General features: G+C 36.8%; 1 protein-coding gene across 1 annotated transcript; it reads right to left on the bottom strand.

Annotated features, from left to right (window-relative positions):
• Nucleotides 1-62: 62 nt before the first annotated feature.
• On the bottom strand, nucleotides 63-23,095 carry LHX8 (LIM homeobox 8). The gene is made up of 8 exons (XM_058538308.1): nucleotides 22,984-23,095; nucleotides 22,420-22,581; nucleotides 18,556-18,677; nucleotides 16,319-16,539; nucleotides 15,700-15,803; nucleotides 10,925-11,020; nucleotides 4,969-5,152; nucleotides 63-765 (listed from the first exon to the last, which is right to left on the bottom strand). Exons 1-8 carry the CDS (start codon nucleotides 23,056-23,058, stop codon nucleotides 689-691), a joined length of 1,041 nt encoding a protein of 346 aa, XP_058394291.1. The 5' UTR covers nucleotides 23,059-23,095; the 3' UTR covers nucleotides 63-688.
• Between the last annotated feature and the right edge of the window lie 299 nt (nucleotides 23,096-23,394).

Genomic DNA, 23,394 nt, shown 5'->3' with positions numbered 1-23,394 from the left:
AAGTCAACTTACTGCTGAAAACACAGACAAAAAGGACCAACTGGTTGAAATTTTCACAAGAATGGAAAATGTTTAATAAACTTAGAATGATGGGCTTATTAAACTATAGTGTTATTTACAGCCATAGTTCATCAACCACAAACACGGTAATGTGTTTGCATGGCATGCTACAACAGAAGCTTTATTCAGTTCATTCAGAAAACATTGGCAAAATAAATTTCAGTTGCAAATTCACAGATACAAGCTTCAAAGTATAAAGTTGTATATAACAAAAAAAATACAGGTAGTATTTATAACAATAACTTACAGATACAAACTAATGATAAACTACAGTTTCACAAAGGATTGTAAACATTTTGCACACTTGTCAGTCCTTTCTTTTAGGCAAAGTGCTCTTCTGATGACAAATAAATTAACAGATACACACTAGAGTGAACTATTTCCAGACAATACAAACAAAAAGTTTTGATTTGTTTTCTTCTTGTAAACATAAGTTTTACAAAAAAATGAAGAATCAATAAAAGTGTCTTGCAGGCCAACTAGAGATACATACCGGGGCAGCAAAGTGATGTTGGAAATGCTTTGGGTGTTAAATAAAAAATTAACATTAATATCTTTTCAATGGTATTGTATACATAATAAATGACAAGTTTATATCCTTAATCATTTCTATCCCTGAAAAAAGGAATTAGGTATGACTTATTGGCAGTTGTGTCATTGAATGGGGTAACAAGGGCTGGAGTCCAAGAGTTGTTGGTGAATGAGCTACAAAACAGAAAGAAATTTGTGGGTCAGTTTTGTGGGGTGAATAAAACTGATATAAAAACAAACAAAAACAATCCAAGGCAATATACTTTCATTACTCATTATAGCTGAGGGCACCAAGCTACAATCAATCCATTGATCTCAGCAGAAGCATTAACTTATTCAGCATAGTGAGTATAGTATTAAACGAGAATCCAGGAATCGTTTACCCCCAAATCTTTATTTGGGGCCCCAAGCTTTTGCCACTTTAATGTCCTCCATCCATACCCCATTCACTGCACTTCACTCTGCAGCTGGAAATACACATGAGCTTTGTCTGCAGAGATGTTGCTAGCTTTCATATGACAGTATCTGTACAGGGTGACCCACCCCCCAAATTCTCATTTATGAATGCTTAACTGCTTCTGCCCTAAACATACATCAAAACACATTTGACTCAGACAACACTACAGTCATTTGTGTGAACACACACGTTTTCAATGCTAGTGTAAGTAAATGGTAACAATGGTACAGGCTCTGATATTTTTTCTTTTTTAACCAAAATTTAAAATGAAGTTTCTACTTTCAGCAAGGGTTATGTTTGCTCAAACCAAACCTCCCTCTGAGAGCAACTAGGAAAGCTGGACAAAATTTTAAAAAATTTGTTTGAAGGCATCTGAAAGATACCAAGGTGGTGAGAACTTACAAAGTCAAGTCCCAGAAGAGGAGGGAAAGAAAATGAGGCTAGTTTTCTCGCACAAAGTTAGCGATAATTTTAAAAGAAAAAGAATGTCTGAGAGGCTGAATTTACCAGAGTTTTCAGGAGTTAGACTTTGGCTGGTTGGTGGGGAACAAAAATTAAAGATCAGGGACCACTGAAGGGAAGCCTGAGTAAACAAACAGAATAAAACACAGACTTTTCTTGGGGGTCCCTAATCCAAGAAGGGCTAAATCCAAGGAGGAGTGAACCAGAAATACACCAGCCCTCACAAAAGACTGATGTCTGATTGGATTAAGTTGATCTTCCCTTAGGCTAATCCTCTGCCAAAGGCAAAACTAAATCCTTTCTAGTGGAAGATATCATCCAAAGCCTCCAATTATTCCTGGTTTTTCATACCCAACATCTGAAATGCAAAAAGTAAAATGACAAGGCAAATAAGACATGACTTGACTGAAAACAAAGAGGAAAAAACAAAAACAACAGAACAGACCCACAAAAGATCCAGATATTGGAGTTATCAGATACAAATTTTAGTATAACTATAATTAATAAGAATAATTTAATTAAGTAATAGAGTGACAAAACAGAGGATCCAGCATAGAAGTAGAAACTATGGCCGTACCTCATTTTATTGCATTTCGCTTTATTGCACCTCACAGACACTGCATTTTTTACAAGACCCTCTCCTCAAGCAAAAAGATTATTACTCACTGAAAGCTCAGATAACGGTTAGCATTTTTTAGCAATAAAGTATTTTTAAATTAAGGTATGTACGTTTTTTTAGACAAAATGTTATTGCACACTTAATAGACTACAGTATAGTGTAAACATAACTTTTATATGAACTGGGAAACCAAAAAAATTCCTGTGACTTGCTTTATTGTGATAGTTGCTTTACTGTGGTGGTCTGGAACTGAACCTACAATATCTCTGAGGTATGTCTGTATGTAAAAGAATGAAATAGAAATTCTAAAACTGAAGATAAAATAACTGAAATTAAGAACTCAATGGATGAGTTTTACAGCATATTAGATAGAGAATTAGTGAACTAGAAGATAGGTAAGAATAAAATATCTAGACTAAAGCATGGAAGATCAAAAGGCCAGAAACTATGGAATTTTTTTCATAGAGCAGAAACAACATTTGAAGAGACAAAAGCTGAAACTCTTCCATAATGAAAGACATCAAACTACATATTCAAGAAGGACATCTAGGCACATTATAATAAAACTGAAAATCGAACACAAAGAGAAAAGCTGGGATAAAAAAAGATGTTCACTTTGAAAGGAGCAAGAATAAGACCAACAGCTGACTTCAACAATAAGTGGTATCAGGGTAATTAACTATCCACACGCTACACAAGAGAAATAATGGAAGCCAGAAGGCAATGTTATAATATGTTCAAAGTGCTGAAAGAAAATAGCTGCCAACCCAGATTTCCACATACAGAGGAAATGTCATTTACACCTGCATCAAAACAAATATGAATAAACCTAACAAAAGCTGTGTAAGATTACTAAACAGAAAACTCTAGAATATAAGAGAGAATTTAGAAATGACCTAAATAAATAAAAAGACTAATTTCATGGTATGGAAGACTATATTATTAAGATAGCAGATTCCTACTAATTGATCTAATAGCTTGAGATTTTGATACAATTGTTTTCCCTTTTCTGGTGGAAATTGACAAGCTGGTAAAATTTATGGAAATGCAAAGGGTCAAGAATAGGCTATACAAACTTGAATAACAACAAAGTGGAAAGACTTGTACTACTGGATATCAAGAATTATAGGCCTAGCATAATTAAAACCATTTGGTATTAATATAAAAATGAACCAACCAATAAAAGAGAATAGAGCACACAGAAATTGACACATACATTCTATGGACACTTGATTTACAACAAATGTAGCACGACAAAGTAGCTGGGAGATTGGTATTTTCATCAATATAACAAAAAAGCTTTGCTTCCTATCTCACACTATATACAAAAATCAATTCCAGGTGGAATGTAAATCTAAATATCAAAGGTAAAACAAAGTTTCTAGAAGATAACATAGCAAGAATATCTTCATTATCTCTGAGTAGGGACAATTTCTTGAACAGGACACAAAATAGCACTGCCCATGCCGGAAAAAAAACTGATGAAGTGAACTACATTAAAATTAGGAAGCTGTGCTCAACAAAACATACCCTTAAGAGAGTAGAAAAAGGCAAGCCACTGAATAGGAGGAGATATTTGCAACACATAACATCAAAAACTTTACATGCAGAATATAGGAAGAACTAAAACAAATCAAGGAAAAAACAGACAAACCAACAGACCAATGGACAAAAGACATGAATAGGCTCTTCACAAAAGAGGATGTACAAATACCTGAGGAAAAATGGTTAATCTCATCAGTCTCAGGGGAAAAGCAAATTAAAATAACGATAGCGCTACACAACCATCAAATTGGCTAAAATTAAGAAGTCACACCATACCAAGTGTTGGCGAGGACGTGGAGCACCTTGAACTCTCATATACTGCTGGTCCAAGTGTGAACTGGTTCACCCACTATGGAAAACTACTTGGCAGAATCAACTAAAACTGAGTGTATGTGTAGCCTATGACCCTATGTTCCACTCCCAGGTACATACCAAATAAAAGTGTGAATTCATGTGCACCAAAAGGCATTACAATCAAGTCCATAGCAGCATACTCATAAAAGCCCGAATGAGAAAAAATGCAAATGTGTATCAACCATAAAATGGGTAAATTATGGTATATTCCTACAGCAGAATTCTACATAACAATAAAAGACAAATCACTGATTCTTGCAACAATACAGATGAATCTCACCAACAATGTAATTGAAAGAAGTGAGACACACAAGAATACATTCTTTATGGTTCAATTTATAAAAAGCTCGAAAACAGGCAAACCTAAAACATGAAGCCAAGGAAGAGGATAATGATTGGGAGGGGACATAAGAGAGGCTTCTGGGTGCTAATTATGTTCTGCTACTTCATCTGGGTAGCATTTACATGGATATGTTCACTTTATTAACTCATCAAGTTGTATACTTACTATGTGTGCACTTTTCTATATGTATGCTTTGCTTCAATAACACCGTTTCTTTAACAAAACTCAGTAAAACCCAGTATAAAAGTCTGAATGTGAGTACTTTCTCTGACCATAGGAAAATAAATTATTTAAATATTTATCAAACGAAAGCCAAGACAACAACGAAAAAAGCTTTCTAAGTAAAAACTCAAGGGCTAAGAGTCATGATCAATATTTGTATTTTAGCTGTAAAGTGATTGTTAAACTTGTCCCTTAAAATGTAGTCGCAGAAATGAGAACATCTGGACGGTTCTGCTGTCTACTGTACCCCCCACAATGTTTTTCAGCTACTACTGAGGTAATATTTCAAAATGTGAATCCTATCAATAATCTAAGATTAGAAGTTAGCGGCTATTAATTGCTTGGGAGACAGCTGTTAAATGTTGGGATACCTACCATCCATATAACTATGCAGTGCAGTTAACATCGTCCCGTCTTGGGGCACATAGGCCGAATATGCCATTTCTTCTAACATAGGTGGAGACAGCCTGGAGGGAGGGCCTGCTGTGACCGGGGTGGAGGAGGAGTGATTAGGGCTGACGTGTTTCTTGTGGCGTGCTCTACAATTCTGAAACCACACCTGAGGGGAAGAAAGGCAAAGTACCTGTGTCACATGTCAGCTTCTGAGGACATTATCAGCTCAGTCTGAAAAGGAATGCAACCTCAATTACTTGACCATGTAAGCACAGCACAAAACTAAATAAGCCTTAAAAAGTCTTGCAGGCAGAGAGAAACATGTTAGCACAAATAACAATGGTCATTTTCTTCTCTCAAATAATAACTATCCGGTGATTTACTTAAAAGCCGATTCTATCCTGAACCAGAATCTTCCAAAAGTTTCCTTGCTTTTACTACTGGCATTTGGGACAAAAAAAAAAAAAAAAAAAGACCTTTTAATCAGAACTTAAAAAAACACTACTAAATGTATTCTTAGACACCTGCTGGACTTATTTCAAATTATTTTTCAAATGACTAAAATCCCTACCGAGAACTTAAAGCTTTCTACAAACCTCTTGATTCAGTCATTCCAGTCACATTTTAACCTGCCGAGTTCAATTTTCTTAGTGAATACAGAGGCTATTTCCTAAGAAACATGTTATGGTCAGGCCTATAATAAGAAAAAACTGGTAATATTTAAGTAGAATAAAATACAAACACATCCACTGGTGAAATAGTTCACAGAATCTAAAGAGCTAACCACACTGTTGTCCACTCTACCACAGAAATAGAGGAAGCAAATTCAGGACAAGCAGGGTTTTACATTCAGATCAGGGTAAGTAAGGCTAGAATGTCTAGATGCTTCCAGTAACTAACCTGCGTGGGTTTGAACTCCCTGCCATAAGATAAAACTTGACACAGAGTGTTACTCTATTAAAATATTAGAGCATTTATTTGCTATCACTCCCAACAATTCCGTCATGAGAGGAAAGAGAAGTGGAGGGATAAAAACTTTAAGGAAATTAGGACAAGAACATTTGGGACCAGAGGAGAAGGCCAGGGCGGGGTCAGGGGCATACGTCTCTGCCCAGGACTGGGAGGTAGTGACTTGAAGGCACAAGGGAATTGGGGCTGGATAATGGGGAAGAGAATGAAGCTGCAAAAAACTTTCTATGAAAAAGTCGGCCTGATTTCAAAGACACATCCTGCCCTTGGAACTCAAAAACAGAGAGTTGGCAAAGTATAAACTCAAGGGATTAAAACTAAAGAAGTAAAAATTAATAATGAAATGGGGAATGCAGCTCGGAGCCGGTGGCTGAAAGGTAGCACCCAAGGAACGTTTCAGGAACAAGACAAGGCAGATATCAAGGAAAAGGAGTGGGAAGTCACAGCCTTCTCCCCGTCTTCTGGAGTGTTAGACTCTGTTATCTGTAGAAAGACCACATCCAAAGTCTCCAGTCAGTTCTCTCCACAGGCTCCTTAACAACAGGTGCCAATACTGTCACCCACCCAGCCAAGAAGATACATTCACATTCTCCAGCTTGTCAGAGGGAACTGCTGCTACCTGCCTTTTCCCCTGACAGTACCCATAAGACGCACACTCCAGAGGACTACATATAACCTAACACACATGGCATTATGGTTCCCAGAATTTCTTCCAAGTATCTTGTCTCCAATAAATTATAAATTGGATGGAACCTACTCAGTTGTTTAAAAAAAAAAAAAAAAAATCCCAGACTTTGGAAATAAATATGAAGCAGGCATGATATAAACAACAGAATAACTACTTTAATCTTGATTCAAATAGCTCCTTGGAAAGACCACCAACAGGTAAGCAAGCAGAAAGAGGTTTGTAAACTTGTAACTTGTACAGCAAAATATAGATGAGGATTCCAGGCAACAGAAAATAAGCCCTGACATGAGGGCTACCCAGCTTCAGAATTCAAATACAAGTCCTGTCGACTCTTCTCACTGACTTAAAATTTCCTCCTTCTGCTTTTGCAAACCACTAACAAAGTTAAAATTTCTTCTGGGCAACATACTTTAAAAATTTTTTTTAGTTCTAAATTGTAAACTACATAAATTGAAAGCAGGCCATGCAGACATTCTGCAAAAGAAAAGACTAATGCGTAAGATGAATCCCTTAGAAAGCCCAAAGAGCCAAATATAAGAATTTAATGTAAGAAAAAGATGGAATTTTAAATTATTGGGAAAGCATGGCATACTACTGATTTCGAGAAAGCTGGCTAACCATTTGCGATAAAAACAATAGAAAAATCCCTACTTCACCTGTAACCAAAAGTCAATTCCAGATAAATTAAAGTATAGGTATAAATGATTGGAACCATAAATGTTTAAGGAAACAAAAGCCAATACTGATATACTGCCTAGGTGGAGAAGCATGAAAAAAGCCAAGTCTATGAGAAAAAAGTATTGAGAGATTTGAATATATAAAAATATAAAACTTCTATGTGGAAAAAAAGAATGCAAAGGAAATTGATGAACTATGAAGTTTAACATGATAAACGAATTAATAAATATCAGTAAGATGGAGGGAAAAGAAAAAAACCCAATGGAAAAGTGGGCTAAAAACACACAATTAAAATTACAAAATAAGCAAACATGTTAAATTTCATTGATAATAAAGGAAATATAAATAAAAGTAAGATTTTCTGCCTACCAAATTGGAAAGGTTGTAAAAGAATGGCAGGATTCGCATGGGTTGGGAAAGGGAACTCTCATATGTAGCTCCTGGGAAAATAAATTGGTATAAACTTTCTGGAAGGTGATTTTTGTACTATCAGTTGAAGGCTCTAAAAATGTTTTATCTTTTGACTCAATAATCCCACTTCTAGAAATTTATCCTACAGAAACTAATGAACAAATGTGCAAGGTATATATACAATGTTGTTCATTCCAGCATTTTTATGATAGTGAAAAATTGGAAATAAACTAAATAAATTGTGCTATGTTCAGTATGTGCAGCAATAAAAATGATGTAGATCTTAATACAGAAAGGTATTCCCAGTACACCAATTGGAAGAGATAGCAATGTTTTACCCTGTTTCTGTGAGATACACGACTCATAATTCACCTATCTGAAAGGGTTTGTGAACAGCAATTATATCTGGACGCAGAGTGTTAAAAGTAAAATTACCCATCCTTATTCTGTGATTTCAGTATAGTGACAATCTGCTGTTACTGATGTCTCACTAAGCAGACTTTAGTTAGTAAACGTATGACTGTCCCCATGATCAGACAATTATTTCCACCTAATCTTTGGGTAATGTAGTTTGCATATTAGAATCAAAGCCTAGTAATCAAAACTCTTCTCCTTAACTTTTCTAAAATGTGCCCAATGCTAGAAGTAGGCTGGGCAAAGAGGTTATGATTACTATTTGAGATCACGGTAAATAATTCTTCAAAAGTACTGTGAAGGACTATATATTTAAATTATATACACATGTATATATAAAAATAATATATATATATGCATGCTAGTACTCCTTCCTATGCCATCTTATCAAAAATATTTAAATTCAATCCTCACATATGAAAAGCCACCATCCAATAATATATTCTTCAAGTTCTAGTGCTTGGAATCAAGTTAACCTGCTCATAATACTGATGAACTGAATACCTGGAAATTATATGACAGATGTCTGTCTGGGGTCCTAACTTCTTCAAGTAATAATAAGAAAAGCTCTCAGAAAACCCTCCATTTTCCTTTGCTTCCAACTTTGAAATAATCTAAAACATAATAGTCATGAATCTGACTTAGCTGCAGCTGTCACTGTCATCGAATGCATAGTTTTAGATTAGAAGGAACCCTCAGCCCATTGAGTCTGAACTACCTCAACAAAGGAAGCTTCACTTCCAGTCACAGGCAACTCACTACCTCCAATGGAAGCCCATCCCATTTTTGTAGCCTTTCCTACTGAGAAAGTTCTCCAACATAAGTGAAATCTGCCCTCTCCTACATTCCCTTGCAGAGACCTGATTTTGCTGTCTGCAGGACAGCGTTTCACATATATTTAAAGATAGCTACTCTGTTTATGCTATTCCATTCCTCATCATCTCCTGATCTTATCTCCAAATAAATATCCTTGTTGCCATTAATATTAGCACATGTTTTCTTGATCTTTCATGACCTTGTTAGCCTTTCTCTAAAAAAAGCACTCTTTTTAGATTGGTTCCTTGTTAGTCCCTCTTTAAAATTGGGCACTCTGAAATAAACACAATACCCTGGACATTTGAAAAGAGTTCGTGGGACCCGCCTCCTCAGAGAGCCTCACTCCACTGCAGTCAACTAAAACCACTCTGAATCCAGGTCTTTAGAGAGGCTGCAGTACCATCACATCTTTCCCACTGGCTTCTCTGTATAGATGATTTGTTAATTATGAAATACTTCAGGCTTAATAAGAATAAACGGAAGAATAAACACCTGTTTATCAACCAGCAAATTTAAGAAACAAAACATTATATGTACAATGTTGAACTCTACCTTATTCCCCCCATGACTTTTATCTTGCTGGTTATGGTTATGTGCATTAATTCCTCAAACTTTTTCAAACCTTGAATATTATTTAAAATTATTTTCCATTTCCCTGATCTCACCTTGTTCCCACTGACTTTTATCTTGATGGTTATGGTTACTTGCATTAATTCCTTAAACTTTTTTAAACCTTGAATGTTATTTAAAATTATTTTCCACTGACCTGATCTCTCTATAAGATCTTGACACAGTTGACCATCTCCATCTTGAACTTACCTCACTCCTTCAGCCTCCATGATGCTTCTACACCAGACTCATTCCTTGATTCTGGCTGTTACTATGTCCCATTCAAACAGCACTTCTTACCCTGCTCTCTCCCTAAAGCCTAATTTTCACTCTTTACTGCCTATGATCTCTTTTTAAAGGGTCTTACCTAATTTCGTGGCATTAAATCTTTTTGCTTGAGTCCTGTTCATCCTTTGAAATACCTTTTTACATGCTCAATTGCCACCATCATTGCATGATTAGCAAAGCTATAAGGGAATTCATCTCCCTCTCAACTACCAAACTGGCTTTCTTTTGACTTTAATATTCAACGGAATAGCACCATTCCCTTGGATACTTTGACTTGAAACTTAAGAGGCATCTTTGACTTCTCTCTGCTTCCCCATCACAGCGTCCAGCTCCATTTCTTGTCTCTCTAGCATCCATCGCCTGCCATCAGTGTGCAGTCAATAAAATGTTTCTTGATGAATTCTAGGCCACTCACTACCCCAGTTAAATATCTTTTCAAAAAATCACTAGTTTGCTGGGCATCCCAACTAATCTGTCTATCTCTAGCCTCTCCCAACTCAAATTCTTCCCAAGTACTACCAGCTGCCCTTTTTTTCCTAAAATCACATATCATGGCTTTCTCCTACTCACGAGAGAACTCTACATTCACAGGCCTCTCCAAGTTCAGCTACAACAATTTCATCTCCCAAAATCTTACATTCCAAAAAATTTGTTCTAACTCATCCTTCCCTAGCTTTCTTCATACCACTCTTTCTACCTGGATCTTTAACAAAGGCCATCAACACCCCCTACACACACATACACAATCAGAAAAGTAGAAAAAAATACTGGCCTCAGAACCAGATCTGGCTGGGAACTGCAGTTGTCTTTTTTAGCCTGAGGAACTTAGGGTTGCTGTGAGCACTGAATGAAGTAACTTGTGCAAAGAGTCATTTAACAAATGGTAGCCGAGCCCAACCAGGCTAATTATCAGGTTTAAAAAAATTGATTTCGAGTGTGAAGAGATCTAAAATAGGAAGCTAATTCTTTGACATTTCTTCACAAAAAAACAATGCAGCCTCATAAGGACCTAGAATAGAACTTTTAGTTTAGTTTAATCTCTTAATTAACTTTTAAAATAATTACCTGTATCACACGTCTGCTCAAGCCTGTCCTTTCTGCCAGTTTCTGGAGGGTCTGTGCATCTGGGTTGTTGTCCTGAGCAAATTGTGCTTGCATAACCTGTTTTTAAAAAAAATGTAGGCAGTAAATAGCTAAAAATAAGAAGCTCAATCTCCTGATTTTGATGACAGGAGAGATAAGACATGCACGAGAAAATGGGATACTTACATTTTATTACTTGAAAATCAATGTGAGGAAGTATGTATGAATGAAAAGAATGTATTTTATAAATTTACATACAAATTGATATGTTGACATCTTTAAAAAATAATCCATTTCAATATGAAAACTTGTCTTTCAACTATGCAAAAATAAGTTCACTTTTTCTTTTCTTCCATTCTTACAACCCACAAATGAAATGCATAAATAGTATAAGCCTATTTACTATTTTTTCCTTTTTGTTAAAAATTGCTAACATTAGAAAACTTTTAAAAATACAAAAATCATTATCACATTTATCTCCAACCTCTACTGAGCTAAACAGGTTCAAGGGCCCTACTACAATTTTTATCAGTCTGCAAATAATACACAGCACAACAGATAGACTCCACTTAATTGTAATGACTCCATTATTAGTTGTTTTGAGCACTTGCTCTATGCAAAGGAATATCTGAGATCTTAAAAAGAGACCCTCATCAGGCTACTGAATAAGAATTGCCCAAGATCTAAACATCTATGTATTGAAAAAGCTCCCAGGTAATTCTAATGTGAACTTTTGGATCAGAACCACTGTGCTAAGTGCCATGAGATAGTGACACATGAAAAAACTGTCCCTGGTCTCAACTTCCTGGAGAAAGCTACAAACATGCCAATAACTACCAACAATACAGGTGAAAGGAGAGGCATGGAGGAGGAGGGGAGGGAGTACCACAATAAAAGCACAAGACAAGGGCTTTGGATTCTTTCAGAAAAGGGACTCATGGAAATCAAGCAGGATATTTGAATTTTATTACTTAAAAGTCAAGCTATCAAGGGAAGTATTATAAAGTGTAAAGAAAGTTTTTTAAAAAATGAGAGGGGTCTGGCATCCAACATGATTGAGCATGTTCCGGGGCATGGGATGCGGTAACCAACCTACCTGCAGACCTGAAGCACTGCTGGCCTCCACACCATTTCCAACAGGCAAAATTAACTGCATTCTCCACTATGCTCCTCATACAATACTACCTTCTGCCACTGCACCTGTCATAGGGTAGCTAAACAATTCGTTGGCAAGTCCAGCTCTCCATAGCAGAAAGTGAGTTTCTTGAGGGCAAAGGGAATGGCTTACTTTTTATATCCCCAAGAGTTAACCCCCTTCCTGTCACATAGTATGTGCTTAAGAGTTTGTGACCGAATGAACCTTGGCAGTGTGAGGAAAATTGGAAGATAGTGTGGAGAAAAAGACCAATGTTGTTCCAGGAAACCTTATGAGGTTTACAAGCTAAGTTCTCTCTGATTAGCGACTCTTGGAGAATAAGGTATTCCTGGCTTCCTTTCCAACTGTATTTGTCCATACACTCATTATAAACAGCACATGTATTTTTGCTTTAAAAAATGGGCAGAATCAGCCTGAAAGTTCATAATCCCGCTCAGCGCACTTAATTCCTTTCCTATTCCCAATGTGTTACTTTAATATCTTCATGTGCAAATAGAGTGGTGTTTATGTGTAGTTGAGCATGTAACATCCCAAAGAGAAAAAAGAATGGGAAAATTAATTGTCTTTGTTTTTTTAATTTTTCAAGGAGAAAAGCTGAGCAGATATTTAAGGATTTGCTTATAAGGCCATTATTGATAATAAAACAAAAACAGCATGCTTTTCACAAATGCATTTCAAATTCTCAAGTTTAATAATGGAACCAAATTACATTTAATAAAGGAATTTCTCATCAAGGAATAAAGCAAAACTTAAACCAACACTGAGGGTCTAGAACTGGAATATGCTAAAGGAAAAGTAAGATGTTCTTATCAGTGTTTAGTGTCACAAAACACCCTTTTAATTTTGACTTAGTTTCATTATTGTTCAGGCACTAATGATGCCAAAACCCACCCTACTCCTTTTCTGAGCTCTTTGAACATGGTCAAGGAGTAAGCCTCTGTAGATACTCATCAGTTTGAGGCCAGGAAATCTACCAAAAATGTCGGGAGTCTGAATGGTAGCAGCTGACCAACTCAATCTGAAAATAGATTAAAGTTAGTGCTAACCTTGGCAAGCTCAACATTAATAATCATTGAGAAAGTGCTTCCAACTACAATAAGCAAACCAGAATGTTGGCAAGAACTTCTTAAATCATTTCCACAAATGGGACAATATTTGAAATATTTTTGCCAAAACAAAATATATTCTATTTTCTGAGTCTTAAACTATTTTTTCTTCCCATAAGTTTCTAAAGAAGAATTTTGGGAAATTATCTTATTGATTCCTCCCATTTTAACTCTCCTCTGTCCAAAGCAGGTACTTCATGAATAGTCTTCACTTACTGATCACCTATAATACTATTTTACTGAATTCAAGAACTACTTGAATATATTCAGCTTTCTGAAAGGTAGGACAATTTGACAATGAGGGTACATTACTTGATTGATTAGAGGTTCTGGCAGAATATAATGATTCAAGTTTTTAAAAAATCTACAATTATCCCAGATTCTAAGTTATAAAGAACCACTTGAGGACAAGGATTGTGTCTCATTTGTTTCTGCCATCCCTGGCATAGATAGATCCTAATAAATATTGAAGAAAGGAGAACATGCTTCTAAAGCATATCATTTTTTAAAAGCTATGATTCTGATATAAATTCTTTAAAACTTAAGATTCAGATCACATTTTCAAATAATAATGCACGGCTTAAACAGTTTACACATGTTTGCAACTTAAAACTATAAGGCTATCCGCAAGATTCAGAATCTCACTCTTGTTTTGGCTGTTGCTACCATTAAGTGGAGTTTTGTTAATGCAGAGTTCTACTCATGGTCTCCTGGGAGGCCAAACAAAATGAAAAGACCAGAGGTTTGGGAAGCAGGGTCCAAATCTCTTCTCTGCCATTCCCTTGATGGTCTGCCTCGAGGGGAGTTCCTGTACCTCTTGCATGAGGCCACCTACATCAAAGAATTGTTGTTAAAAGAAATAATGTAGAGAAATGCCTGGCATAGGACTTGGCACACAAAGATCTCCACAAATATTATTCCCTCTTTATTTAATTAATATCTACAATTATCTTCCTATATGAGATTGTGTATCTACCTAAAGTGGTTTCAGATTTTCATAATTACAATTTTAATAATAAATTTTTATATTAAAGTTATCAGCATTATAATTATTAAAATTACAGCCAGCCCTTCATGAAAATTTTAAAAACAGAATATATTTGTATTAGGGATTCTATTTTAACACAGATACCTTTTAGCTACTAGGTATTTTGCTGCCAGTTCTCCCACAGAGACTCATACCTCTAATTTAGGGCTTTATGTGATCTTCATTACAACTCAGTGAGGCATCCAGAAAAGCAAGGTTCAAACAGAGACATGTCTTTAAATTGCCTTATCCTTCATTTATTACTTACTGACCATGTAGTCTATGTCCAAATTAAGAAATCCCAAATGATTATTTGGAAATTTTTCAGAATGGATCTAGATTTTAATGCTAGATTGCTTTCCAATGCCATTAAGTTCCCTTGGAATATTTGTGTCACATCAAGATTTCTTTCTTGATCATTCTCAAAATAAAAATTCTCTGTTGAAACACTTTTATTGTATTCATATTACATACTTGCAAGTCTTAGAATACTATACATGATTTTTCAAAAAATTACTTTCACTCATTTGTTAACATTGTATAAATGTCCTTTAGAGTCTGAGCTAAGGTAGATACTCTGTATAAAGCACCTAGCAGTATGTGGTAGGTGCTCAATAAATGTTACTTTACTTTAAAACAAATACCTCAGCCACATTAATCTTTTAGAAAACATGATTTCTTTATATAAAAAAATGCCAGAAAGAATCATCACATGTGTAGACTTAAATATAAAGGAGTAATTATTTAATTATTTTCTTGACAATTTGCATAAATTGAATTTATGACAATTACATTTAGAGCAACTAAGCTGAAAATAATCCCTCCCTTTTCAGGAGACATAATCAACCTTTAGCATCAAATTATACACTCACTCCCTCTATCCCCTTTAAAAGCAAGACAGGATCTTCTTGATTGGAGGCAATCAGTAGATTCCTGTTTATGGTAAAGCATACTCAATTTTTTCCTACTCAGAAAATGCACAATCTTGTCCATTAAAAGGCTCATTGTGGTTTGTTAAAAAGATGAACACACTAGTGTCCTATAGACCCTCAAACTGTATATCTTTCTGTTAAGAGTCCCCAAATATTTTGTCTTCTACGGCAATTATATGTAGTCATATAAATGCCTGGGTTAAACTGATTTTATCAGGAAGTCAGGATAGTTCAACATTTTGTTTCCACTTTGCAGTTAATACCAATAGACTCCAGGGAAACAAGGCTTGAATGACCAGTTCATACCATATCAAGATTCTGGAAATATTGATAAACATTTTAGGGCAATAAGTATGTTTTCATACATTCACCAAGTTAGTTTTCACAAAAACCACAGGCTAACCTTTTTGAAAACGTAAAAATGTTTTAGACAACATGGAGATTGTTTTTCTGTTTCATTTTATTTGTTTTGGCTTTGGTTTTTTGTTTTTGGTGGGGAAGGGCTTCAAAAATCATAAATTCATTGTCGTATCTACCTGGAGCTGATCTGCTGTAAAGCTGGTCCGAGCTCTTTTTGCTGGTTTTGGATGATTAACATCTTGCTCTGTGAGGAGGGCCCCTTCAACACTAATCCCATTACCTGCATTTAAAACACACCATACATGTTGGTAACTCCAATGCCTCCACCAGTCATGCAATAATAGGTTTCTTGCATCTCTTGGCTTGGTGTGAAACTGTATACATTTCTAGATTGCCTAAACCCCTTGAGTTGTTTTAAAATGCACTAGAAATATACTAGAAAACAATATTCCATGTGTAGGCTTGTATATTTAGTCAAAAGTGCAAAAAGTTAGAAGTGCACATCTAAGGCTCATCCTTAGAAAGGAAAATACAGGGAAACAACTGGTTACAGAGAGCAAAACAGAATCCTAAACTCAAGGCTGCTGCCTGAGAATATGGCACAAGACTAAAACACATGCCATAGCTTTCCCTGTAAATAAACAGAGGGAGACCATCTCTAACAGTAGAGTGCTTAATGAGTTTTACCACAATTACACTGCACAAAATACTGCATTAAGATGACCTTAGGAAAAATTGTTTTATTCCTGTATTCACTGTCCCAAAGGCTCAAAAGTATTTTAAGTATATATTTACCATTTTCCACTTCTCTTTTTAAATTATCCAGCATGCAGTCATAATGCACTCTGCAGAGGACTTTCTCTTCCACCAACGCAAACTCCTCGCCGGTGGAAAGTTGTCTTTTGCAAGAAAAGCAGGCAAAGCATGCCAAGTGATAGACATTCCCCTTGGCCCTCCGGACCCAGTCAGTAGAATGGATGTGCCTCCCACAACGAGAGCAGCGTGTTCCATACCTTCTGCATAAACAGAAGGGCAGGAGGTGAAGATTTTACTGCTTGGTGAGATATTCAGTCTAAGATAAACTTACATGTTATAATATTCATTGGATTAACCTAAGTATTTAAATCTTTTGAAACAGTAATCTATTTTTGTAAAAGTCAATATGGTAAGCAATCAAGACTTGAGATAGGGTCATAATTCAAACCTGTTTATAAAACAAAAACTTTTCATTGTTACTCTAAAGGAAGATTGGATTTTTTCTTTTAAAATAAATGAAATATGAGTTTCAATACCTCTCTTATAACAAATATCAGTGCATTTATAAATTACCTAGAGACTCAAGACACAAACACATACACACGCTCCAGACTGAAACCTAGAAGTGCAAAAGCATACCACTGAAGATATAAATAATGACTTCTTAAAATCTAGTTGAGATAATTATAAAATGCTTTAACTATCACTTTTTAAAAAGTGAAAACATTTAAACTTGATATTATCAAAGAATGAGTAGAACAGAAATTGTTTATCCTGGGGGTGAGGAAAGAAAACTCAGAAATGTTTCCTTCGGTGAATGAGCTGTTGCATTGCTTCCACAGGAAGAGTGGAAATATCACCTAAAACTTTCAGAAACATAGCTGGACATTAAACGCAGGTTAATCTTAACAAAATGCCAGGTGCAAATGTTTCTGTTTTCTCTCAGTCCGAGTTACTGGACACTCTGTCACGTCTCCTATCACAATGGCAGTCATGGCCTGGAACAGCCACATCAAACTAAGTATATGTGTCTGTGTCTATTCATTAATATATCTTTAGAGGTATTGCAAGACTTTTTTTTTAGTTTAATCTGAAAAACTTAATTCTAAAAATAAATTTCAGAATATAATAAAATATGAAGTATAAAAAAAAATCCTGAAGAACCAGACTTTCAATAAGTCTCTGAAACCAAACCTTTCAAACGGCTTTAAATTACCATAAAAAATTAAGATTAGCATATTCTAAGTGAAAGAGGAGGCAAATTGCTACTATTTTTGAGGAAATGGAGAGTACACCTGATGAAAAATATATATTTTTCATATATACAAAATTCTGTGACTTTATACAATAAAAGACTCTGGATTTCATGAAGTGCTTTAAATTACCTAGCAATTTTATTCAAATCAATCACTAAACTCTCTGAAATCAGTTTTTGAAATGGAGTATAAACAACATAATTAGTATTACAAACTTCATTATAGAGTATTAAGTTTCCACCTTCACAATGAACATTCATCTTCATTTGGAAATGCAAATAAAGAAAAAATATGGTAATTTTTAAAAGTCATGCTTAAGGATGATTTCAATTTCTAGACAGCTATCCATTAATAATTGAATTATATCTAGAAGAAACAATTATAAAGAGATCACACAGAGAAAATGTTATATTTATTATCTTAGGCAAATATAATGTCACAAAACAAAGGTTAAAGAAAAGACAAAAGAAACAGGATTTTTAGGCAGAATAATTAGACTTGGTATATTTCTGATACTGGAATGATCAATTCTTCCGAATATTATGGTTTATCACAGTCTCCAAATTGCTGGTATTTTATAGGTGTATAACTAGGGATCATTCTATAATAAACAGGGAATATTTTTACCCTCATAATATTTTTATTTTGTCTTGTCACTCCCCCTAAACAAGGGACTTTGTCATAGTAAATTATCTTATATTTCATGCTTTATACCTGTGCACAGCAAAGAAGGTTCCTTGTTTTTAAGACCTAAAACTTTCATTCGCCAAAGTACAAATAATTATTTAAAATTAGTTTTTGTAAACTGAATTCCTAAAACATATAAACATGCTTATTTTATGTGTTTTAATACAAATTATACCTCAAAAAATATGAAGCATTCCCATTTTGAAATCCATTATATAAGAAAAACTGGGCTTCGATAAATAAAACTGGATAAGAAAGCCTATTTACAAAATTCTCTTTGCCTAATAACCTCTTGGAGTATCTACTTACTAAAGAAAAAGTTTCACAGTGTACCTGAAATAATCAAGTTTGCAGAAAATGTCTTTGTCTTTAATATAACAGCTGGTATGCCTTCCTAAGGAGGTTCTGCAGACACTGCAGGAGAGACACCGAACATGCCAGCACAGGTCATTCACCTGTGAAGGAAAAAGGGGCAGGATGAGAAGCCATTCTAATACCACACTTAAGAGTATCATTCATTGGTTTTGTGTATTAGGCAATTTAAAAAGATGGTGCTTTAATATTTTAACACATACTCTGAATGTTTCCATCTAAAAGGAGTCATTTATACAAATAAGCATCTAGCTATATTCTCTTTTAGACTCCAACCAGAAAATCACAATAGTATATTCTACATTTGGTGTTTGAAAAAAGTTTTTTTATTCTTTTGAAGAATTCAGATCTTTTTTTGTTTTTCTTTTTTAAATTGAACTTCTATGAACACAGGGAAAATTTTGGTCACCTCAAAGTCCTACATATCGGTTATTTTTTTCTTTTACCAAATTCTTCCCACGATGAAGAGTGGTAGCTAAAGAAGTCAAGCCACACATCTTCTTAATCCACTTTAAGCTAAATAATTATAAACTGTGCATGGGTTAAGGTAAGAGAGAAAGACAATGAAAAACACACTTTGTAAGAAAAATACTTATCCTTGTAAAGAAGCCAGGCAATCCCTTTTGCTTACAAAACAGAAATTGCTAAAGTAGATTTAAATTTTGATACAGCAGAAGCCCTGACTCCCTTTTAATATTAAATAATACAATCAAGGAGTAAAGTGTTGGTAACCCTACTTAATGATTTGGTTACTGGAGAAAAAAATAAATCTGATTATAAGTGGTTCTAAAAAGGCACCCAAGCATTGTTTGTCATTTATACTTCAAGTAGTAAGGCATAAAATGGTGTTTAATAAATCACAGCACTTTATGTTTTCTAAATAGGAACATGAAATACTGTCAATTCAGGGAACAAATCATAATTACCCTCACCTTAAGCTATTTCCATCATACTATAAGCTCTAGCCTTCAAGAATGAAGATGTGTATTGGATTGAACTTGCCTTGTAATGCAAGCTCCTAAAGTTTGCTCTTGTTAAATGGACACAAGAACTAGGTTTATGCTTAAATTCATGCAGAAGAATGGCAATGATGCAAAAATACTAGTTACATCCTACAAATGGATCTAATGCCTAAAATAGGAATTAGGAAATGGGAAAAACAGGAAATAGTGTAGCAAAAGCCATATTTCACAATTTCATAATAAAAACTATCTGTCCAATGATTCTATCAGATTAGCACTACTGTTCAACATGCTTTTCTGTGATTTGAAATAGAAAAGGTACTTTGAAGCTGAAGTAAAAAGTTTCACCGACTTCTAATTACAGTTATGTGCCTCTTCCAAGGCATTAATGAGAGCATCATTTTGGTGAAATTTTAAAAGGTTTAAGTTTTAGTCCTGCTATAAAAGAGGTATTATGTTTACTATACAGGAAAACATGAAAAATAACAAAAGAAAATCAGAATAAAAAGATATTAACAATGGTGAATACTGTCCTGGAAATAAAGATGTATTTTCCTTCTATCTTTTCCTGAAATGGGCCCAATTAAGTTAAAATTTAGAAATACAGGCTTCCTTTAGTATTCCACTGTTTAGGGCCTTCTGCATTTCGATCTTATCCCGGTTCCTTTTTTTTTTTTTGAAAGCAAGGCAAATTCAGGCTTCAGAGTCATGGCCACCCTCTAACTCCCTAAAACAAGACCTAATGCCTGGTTTGCCACCTTCCCTCAAAGTTTACTTTTGAAAACCAAAATGCTCCTTTTGGAGAAAAGTCAGGTGAAGAGATAAAACTCTGGAGAATATAAACCTTCCCTGATGGCTGGTGTTGATCCAATCTGTATATGTACATAGGACCAAGCCAGAAAAACCACCCAAATGACAGGGCACTGAAGTATCAGATGGGGCAGATGCATCTAACTCCTCTCATACATTTTTGTTCTGACTCCATTTTACCTGTCTCACTATACCGTGTTTTTCTATATTAAACAGTAACACCCTCCAATACTCTACTAGGTCTAACAATTATTTTTTACCAGTGACTTGAATTGAATTCAAACTTTTCTGGAAGAACAAGTACTCAAAATGGAAAAAAAAAAAGTGAAGAACTCCGAGTTTTTATATAATCATATAGTGTCAAGCTTTCATTAGAGCTAATATACATACTAATATGTACACGCGGCAGAATCAGATTGTACGTAGAAGACTTCATTGCGAGGACTCCAGTCCTATTATAAAGGAAAGCTCTATATAACTCATTTAGATAACTTAGGTATTTTATATAACACAAATATATATAATGTATAAACGTTTTAACATATAAAAGATAAACATTAGAAACTATTTTATCTATTTCAGAGGGTGTGTTGAGTCACTTTATAACAACCTTTTTTCTATATCCTCTCTGCTATAAAGTGTTAAAACATTTATAGATCCATTCAGAAACATTCTTAAAGATTATGCTAATTATTGAGAGGGCTCATTGAAAATGAGAAGCTAGTTTTAATCCAAATGATGGTTTTGAAATATCTAAAAAGGCTCAGGTCTAGAAACATTGAAATGGGAATCTTAAGAATGCAGATTTAAAGAGAAGGCCATGATAATTTGCCAGCTTTAAGAATCAACAACCAATTAAGAATTACTTAGTCACTTTTTAATGTTTTCACCAAAACTTCTTTTGGTGCTTTTTCTGAGTTGTATCCATAGGGTATAATTCTCACTTCACAGATGAGGCAGCTTTGTACGTTGAGGTAGATATTTAAAGAAACTCACTAACTTGCTTTTTGGACTCATATTCTCCATAATTAATCCTTTTGAAAAACTGGGGGTGGAAGGGCGTGGGGGGTAGGGAATAGAAAGTGAACTCATTTGCCACTAATTCAATGTAGGAGAGATCATTATTTTAAACAGTGGTTTTAAAAAACTATTGAAGTTGAAAACCCCTGGGATTAGATTAAGACACATGGGACCATGATCCTGCATGCAACGACATGGATAACTATGGCCTGCCAGAATTTCTATTCCAAAACTCCCCCAGAATATTTTAACAGAGAAGTAAAACAAATTAAGACAGTCAACTCTCAAACCACCACTTGAAGTACCTCATCTCAGGCATTTTTCTTTCTTTCTTGTCTAACTTTACATCAATTTCCATTTTCTCCCCCCAAGCACTGGAGATGACATAAAAAAGAAAGTATTGGCTGGCTTTTAGGTATCAAACCTTAATAAGAGGAGGAAGGTGTTGAAAATGGTTTTTATTTAAATGTTCCTACAATCTTTTACTCTGGAAAAGCCTCAGGTTACTGTAAATAAACATGAGGCTATGTAAAAATATCTGTCCAAGAAAGACCCTTTAAGGCACTTTACAGTGATTCTCACCCAAAGAGATACTGTAAAGGGGAAGTCAGGTAACGTATTACTGACCTGGAACTCCCATAAGCAGGTAGGTGTGTGGGTGTTATTGGGGGTGGAGGGACCAAACCCGGGGCTCGGTAAAAATAAACAGGCAGGACCCTGTTTCAGCATGGGTAAGGGTTTCCCCACTTCCGTTCCTCTAGGAGTCGGTGGCTGACTCCCGTACTTCCACCGGGTACTGGCCCTTCTAGACCACGATGTGTCACACAAGCTGTTTTGCAACAACACCGGAAAGTCTAAGATTTCTTCTGTCACTCTTTCCCACCGCATGAGTTGCCATTGCGCTGTTTTGCTGAGAAAGCCTACAACCTTGAGGGAGAACTTGAGTAGAAAAGAGGGAAAAAATAAACTTGTCTCCTCTCCTGGACTTCCCAGGGTAACCCCGCTCCGCTTGGGCCAGGCGGATCCGCCCTACCTTGAGAAGGTACTTGTCCACGATCTCCAGGCCGCAGCTGTTGCACACACACTTGCCAGAGGGGCAGACAGAGCCCGAGGCCATGGACCGGGGCGAAGACGACGGGGACAGCGGGGCCGAGGAGGAGCACGAGTCCTCGTCCCCCGCTCCCTCGGGGCTCACCTGCAGGAAGCCACGAGGCGCGGTCGCAGGAGGTTCTAGACCCCTCCTCCTCTCCTCACCCAACCGACCCACGGGGACTCCCCCACCGCCTCCCCTTCTTTCCCCCAAACCACCCCCAGTTCGTGAGGTCTCGCTTCTCGCCGTCTCCCCGGGTCCCAGCTCTCACCACGCAGCCGCCCGGACTGCCGACCCCTGACCTCAAGGACCCGGGGCGCCTTGCAGCCCTGCCCAGCCTGCAGCACCGGCTCAGCTTCCCACCCTGCCCCGCCCCAGTCCCTCCCTCCACCCGCTCCCGGAGGGGGACAGTGGGCTCGGTAAGGAGCGCGGGGACAGCAGCCCTCAGTCCTGGGCCACTTCCCGACCTCCAGTCTCGCCAGAGCACCCAGGTTCCTCCCCACTCACCAGGCCCTCTTCCCCGGGGCCTTTCCGAGTCCGCCCGGCCGCCAGGGCTGCAGTCCGCCCGCGCTCCTCCGACATGAGCCCCTGACACTGCGGGGCGGGGGTGGGGGAAAGTGGGGAGAAACAGAGACGAGAAGTTCTGAGCCGCCGCGCGCGGCCGGGAGCCTCAGCTCCTCTGCACGCGGGCCGAGCTAATGAAGGCTCCCAGGGTGCCGGGGCCCCGGCGCCGCGGGCGAGCGGGCGCAGAGGCGCGCAGCCTCCCTTACCGGCCGCGGGCGGCGGCGGCGCAGCCCCAGCGTGCGGCGAGGCGGCCACCCGAGCACCGAGGGCTCGCCCGGCGCGCTGCGGCGCTCTCGGGGCTCCGGGTCCCCAGTGCTCACCGGAGCACGTCGGTTCCCCGCCCCCCTCCCGCGG

This window comes from Diceros bicornis, chromosome 4 (assembly GCF_020826845.1).
Source record: "Diceros bicornis minor isolate mBicDic1 chromosome 4, mDicBic1.mat.cur, whole genome shotgun sequence".
In the NCBI taxonomy this organism is placed as follows: Eukaryota; Metazoa; Chordata; class Mammalia; order Perissodactyla; family Rhinocerotidae; genus Diceros; species Diceros bicornis.
The sequence above is the reverse complement of the archived record's forward strand: the minus strand, read 5'-3'. Positions and strand labels throughout refer to the sequence as shown.

Coding starts and splice junctions, on each gene's coding strand:
- LHX8 (XM_058538308.1), bottom strand. CDS start 23,058: ATGTCGGAGGAGCGCGGGCGGACTGCAGCCCTGGCGGCCGGGCGGACT. Junction 22,582..22,983: donor GCCCCGGGGAAGAGGGCCTG/GTGAGTGGGGAG, acceptor GGCTTCCTGCAG/GTGAGCCCCGAGGGAGCGGG. Junction 18,678..22,419: donor TGGACAAGTACCTTCTCAAG/GTAGGGCGGATC, acceptor TTTCCTTCACAG/GTGAATGACCTGTGCTGGCA.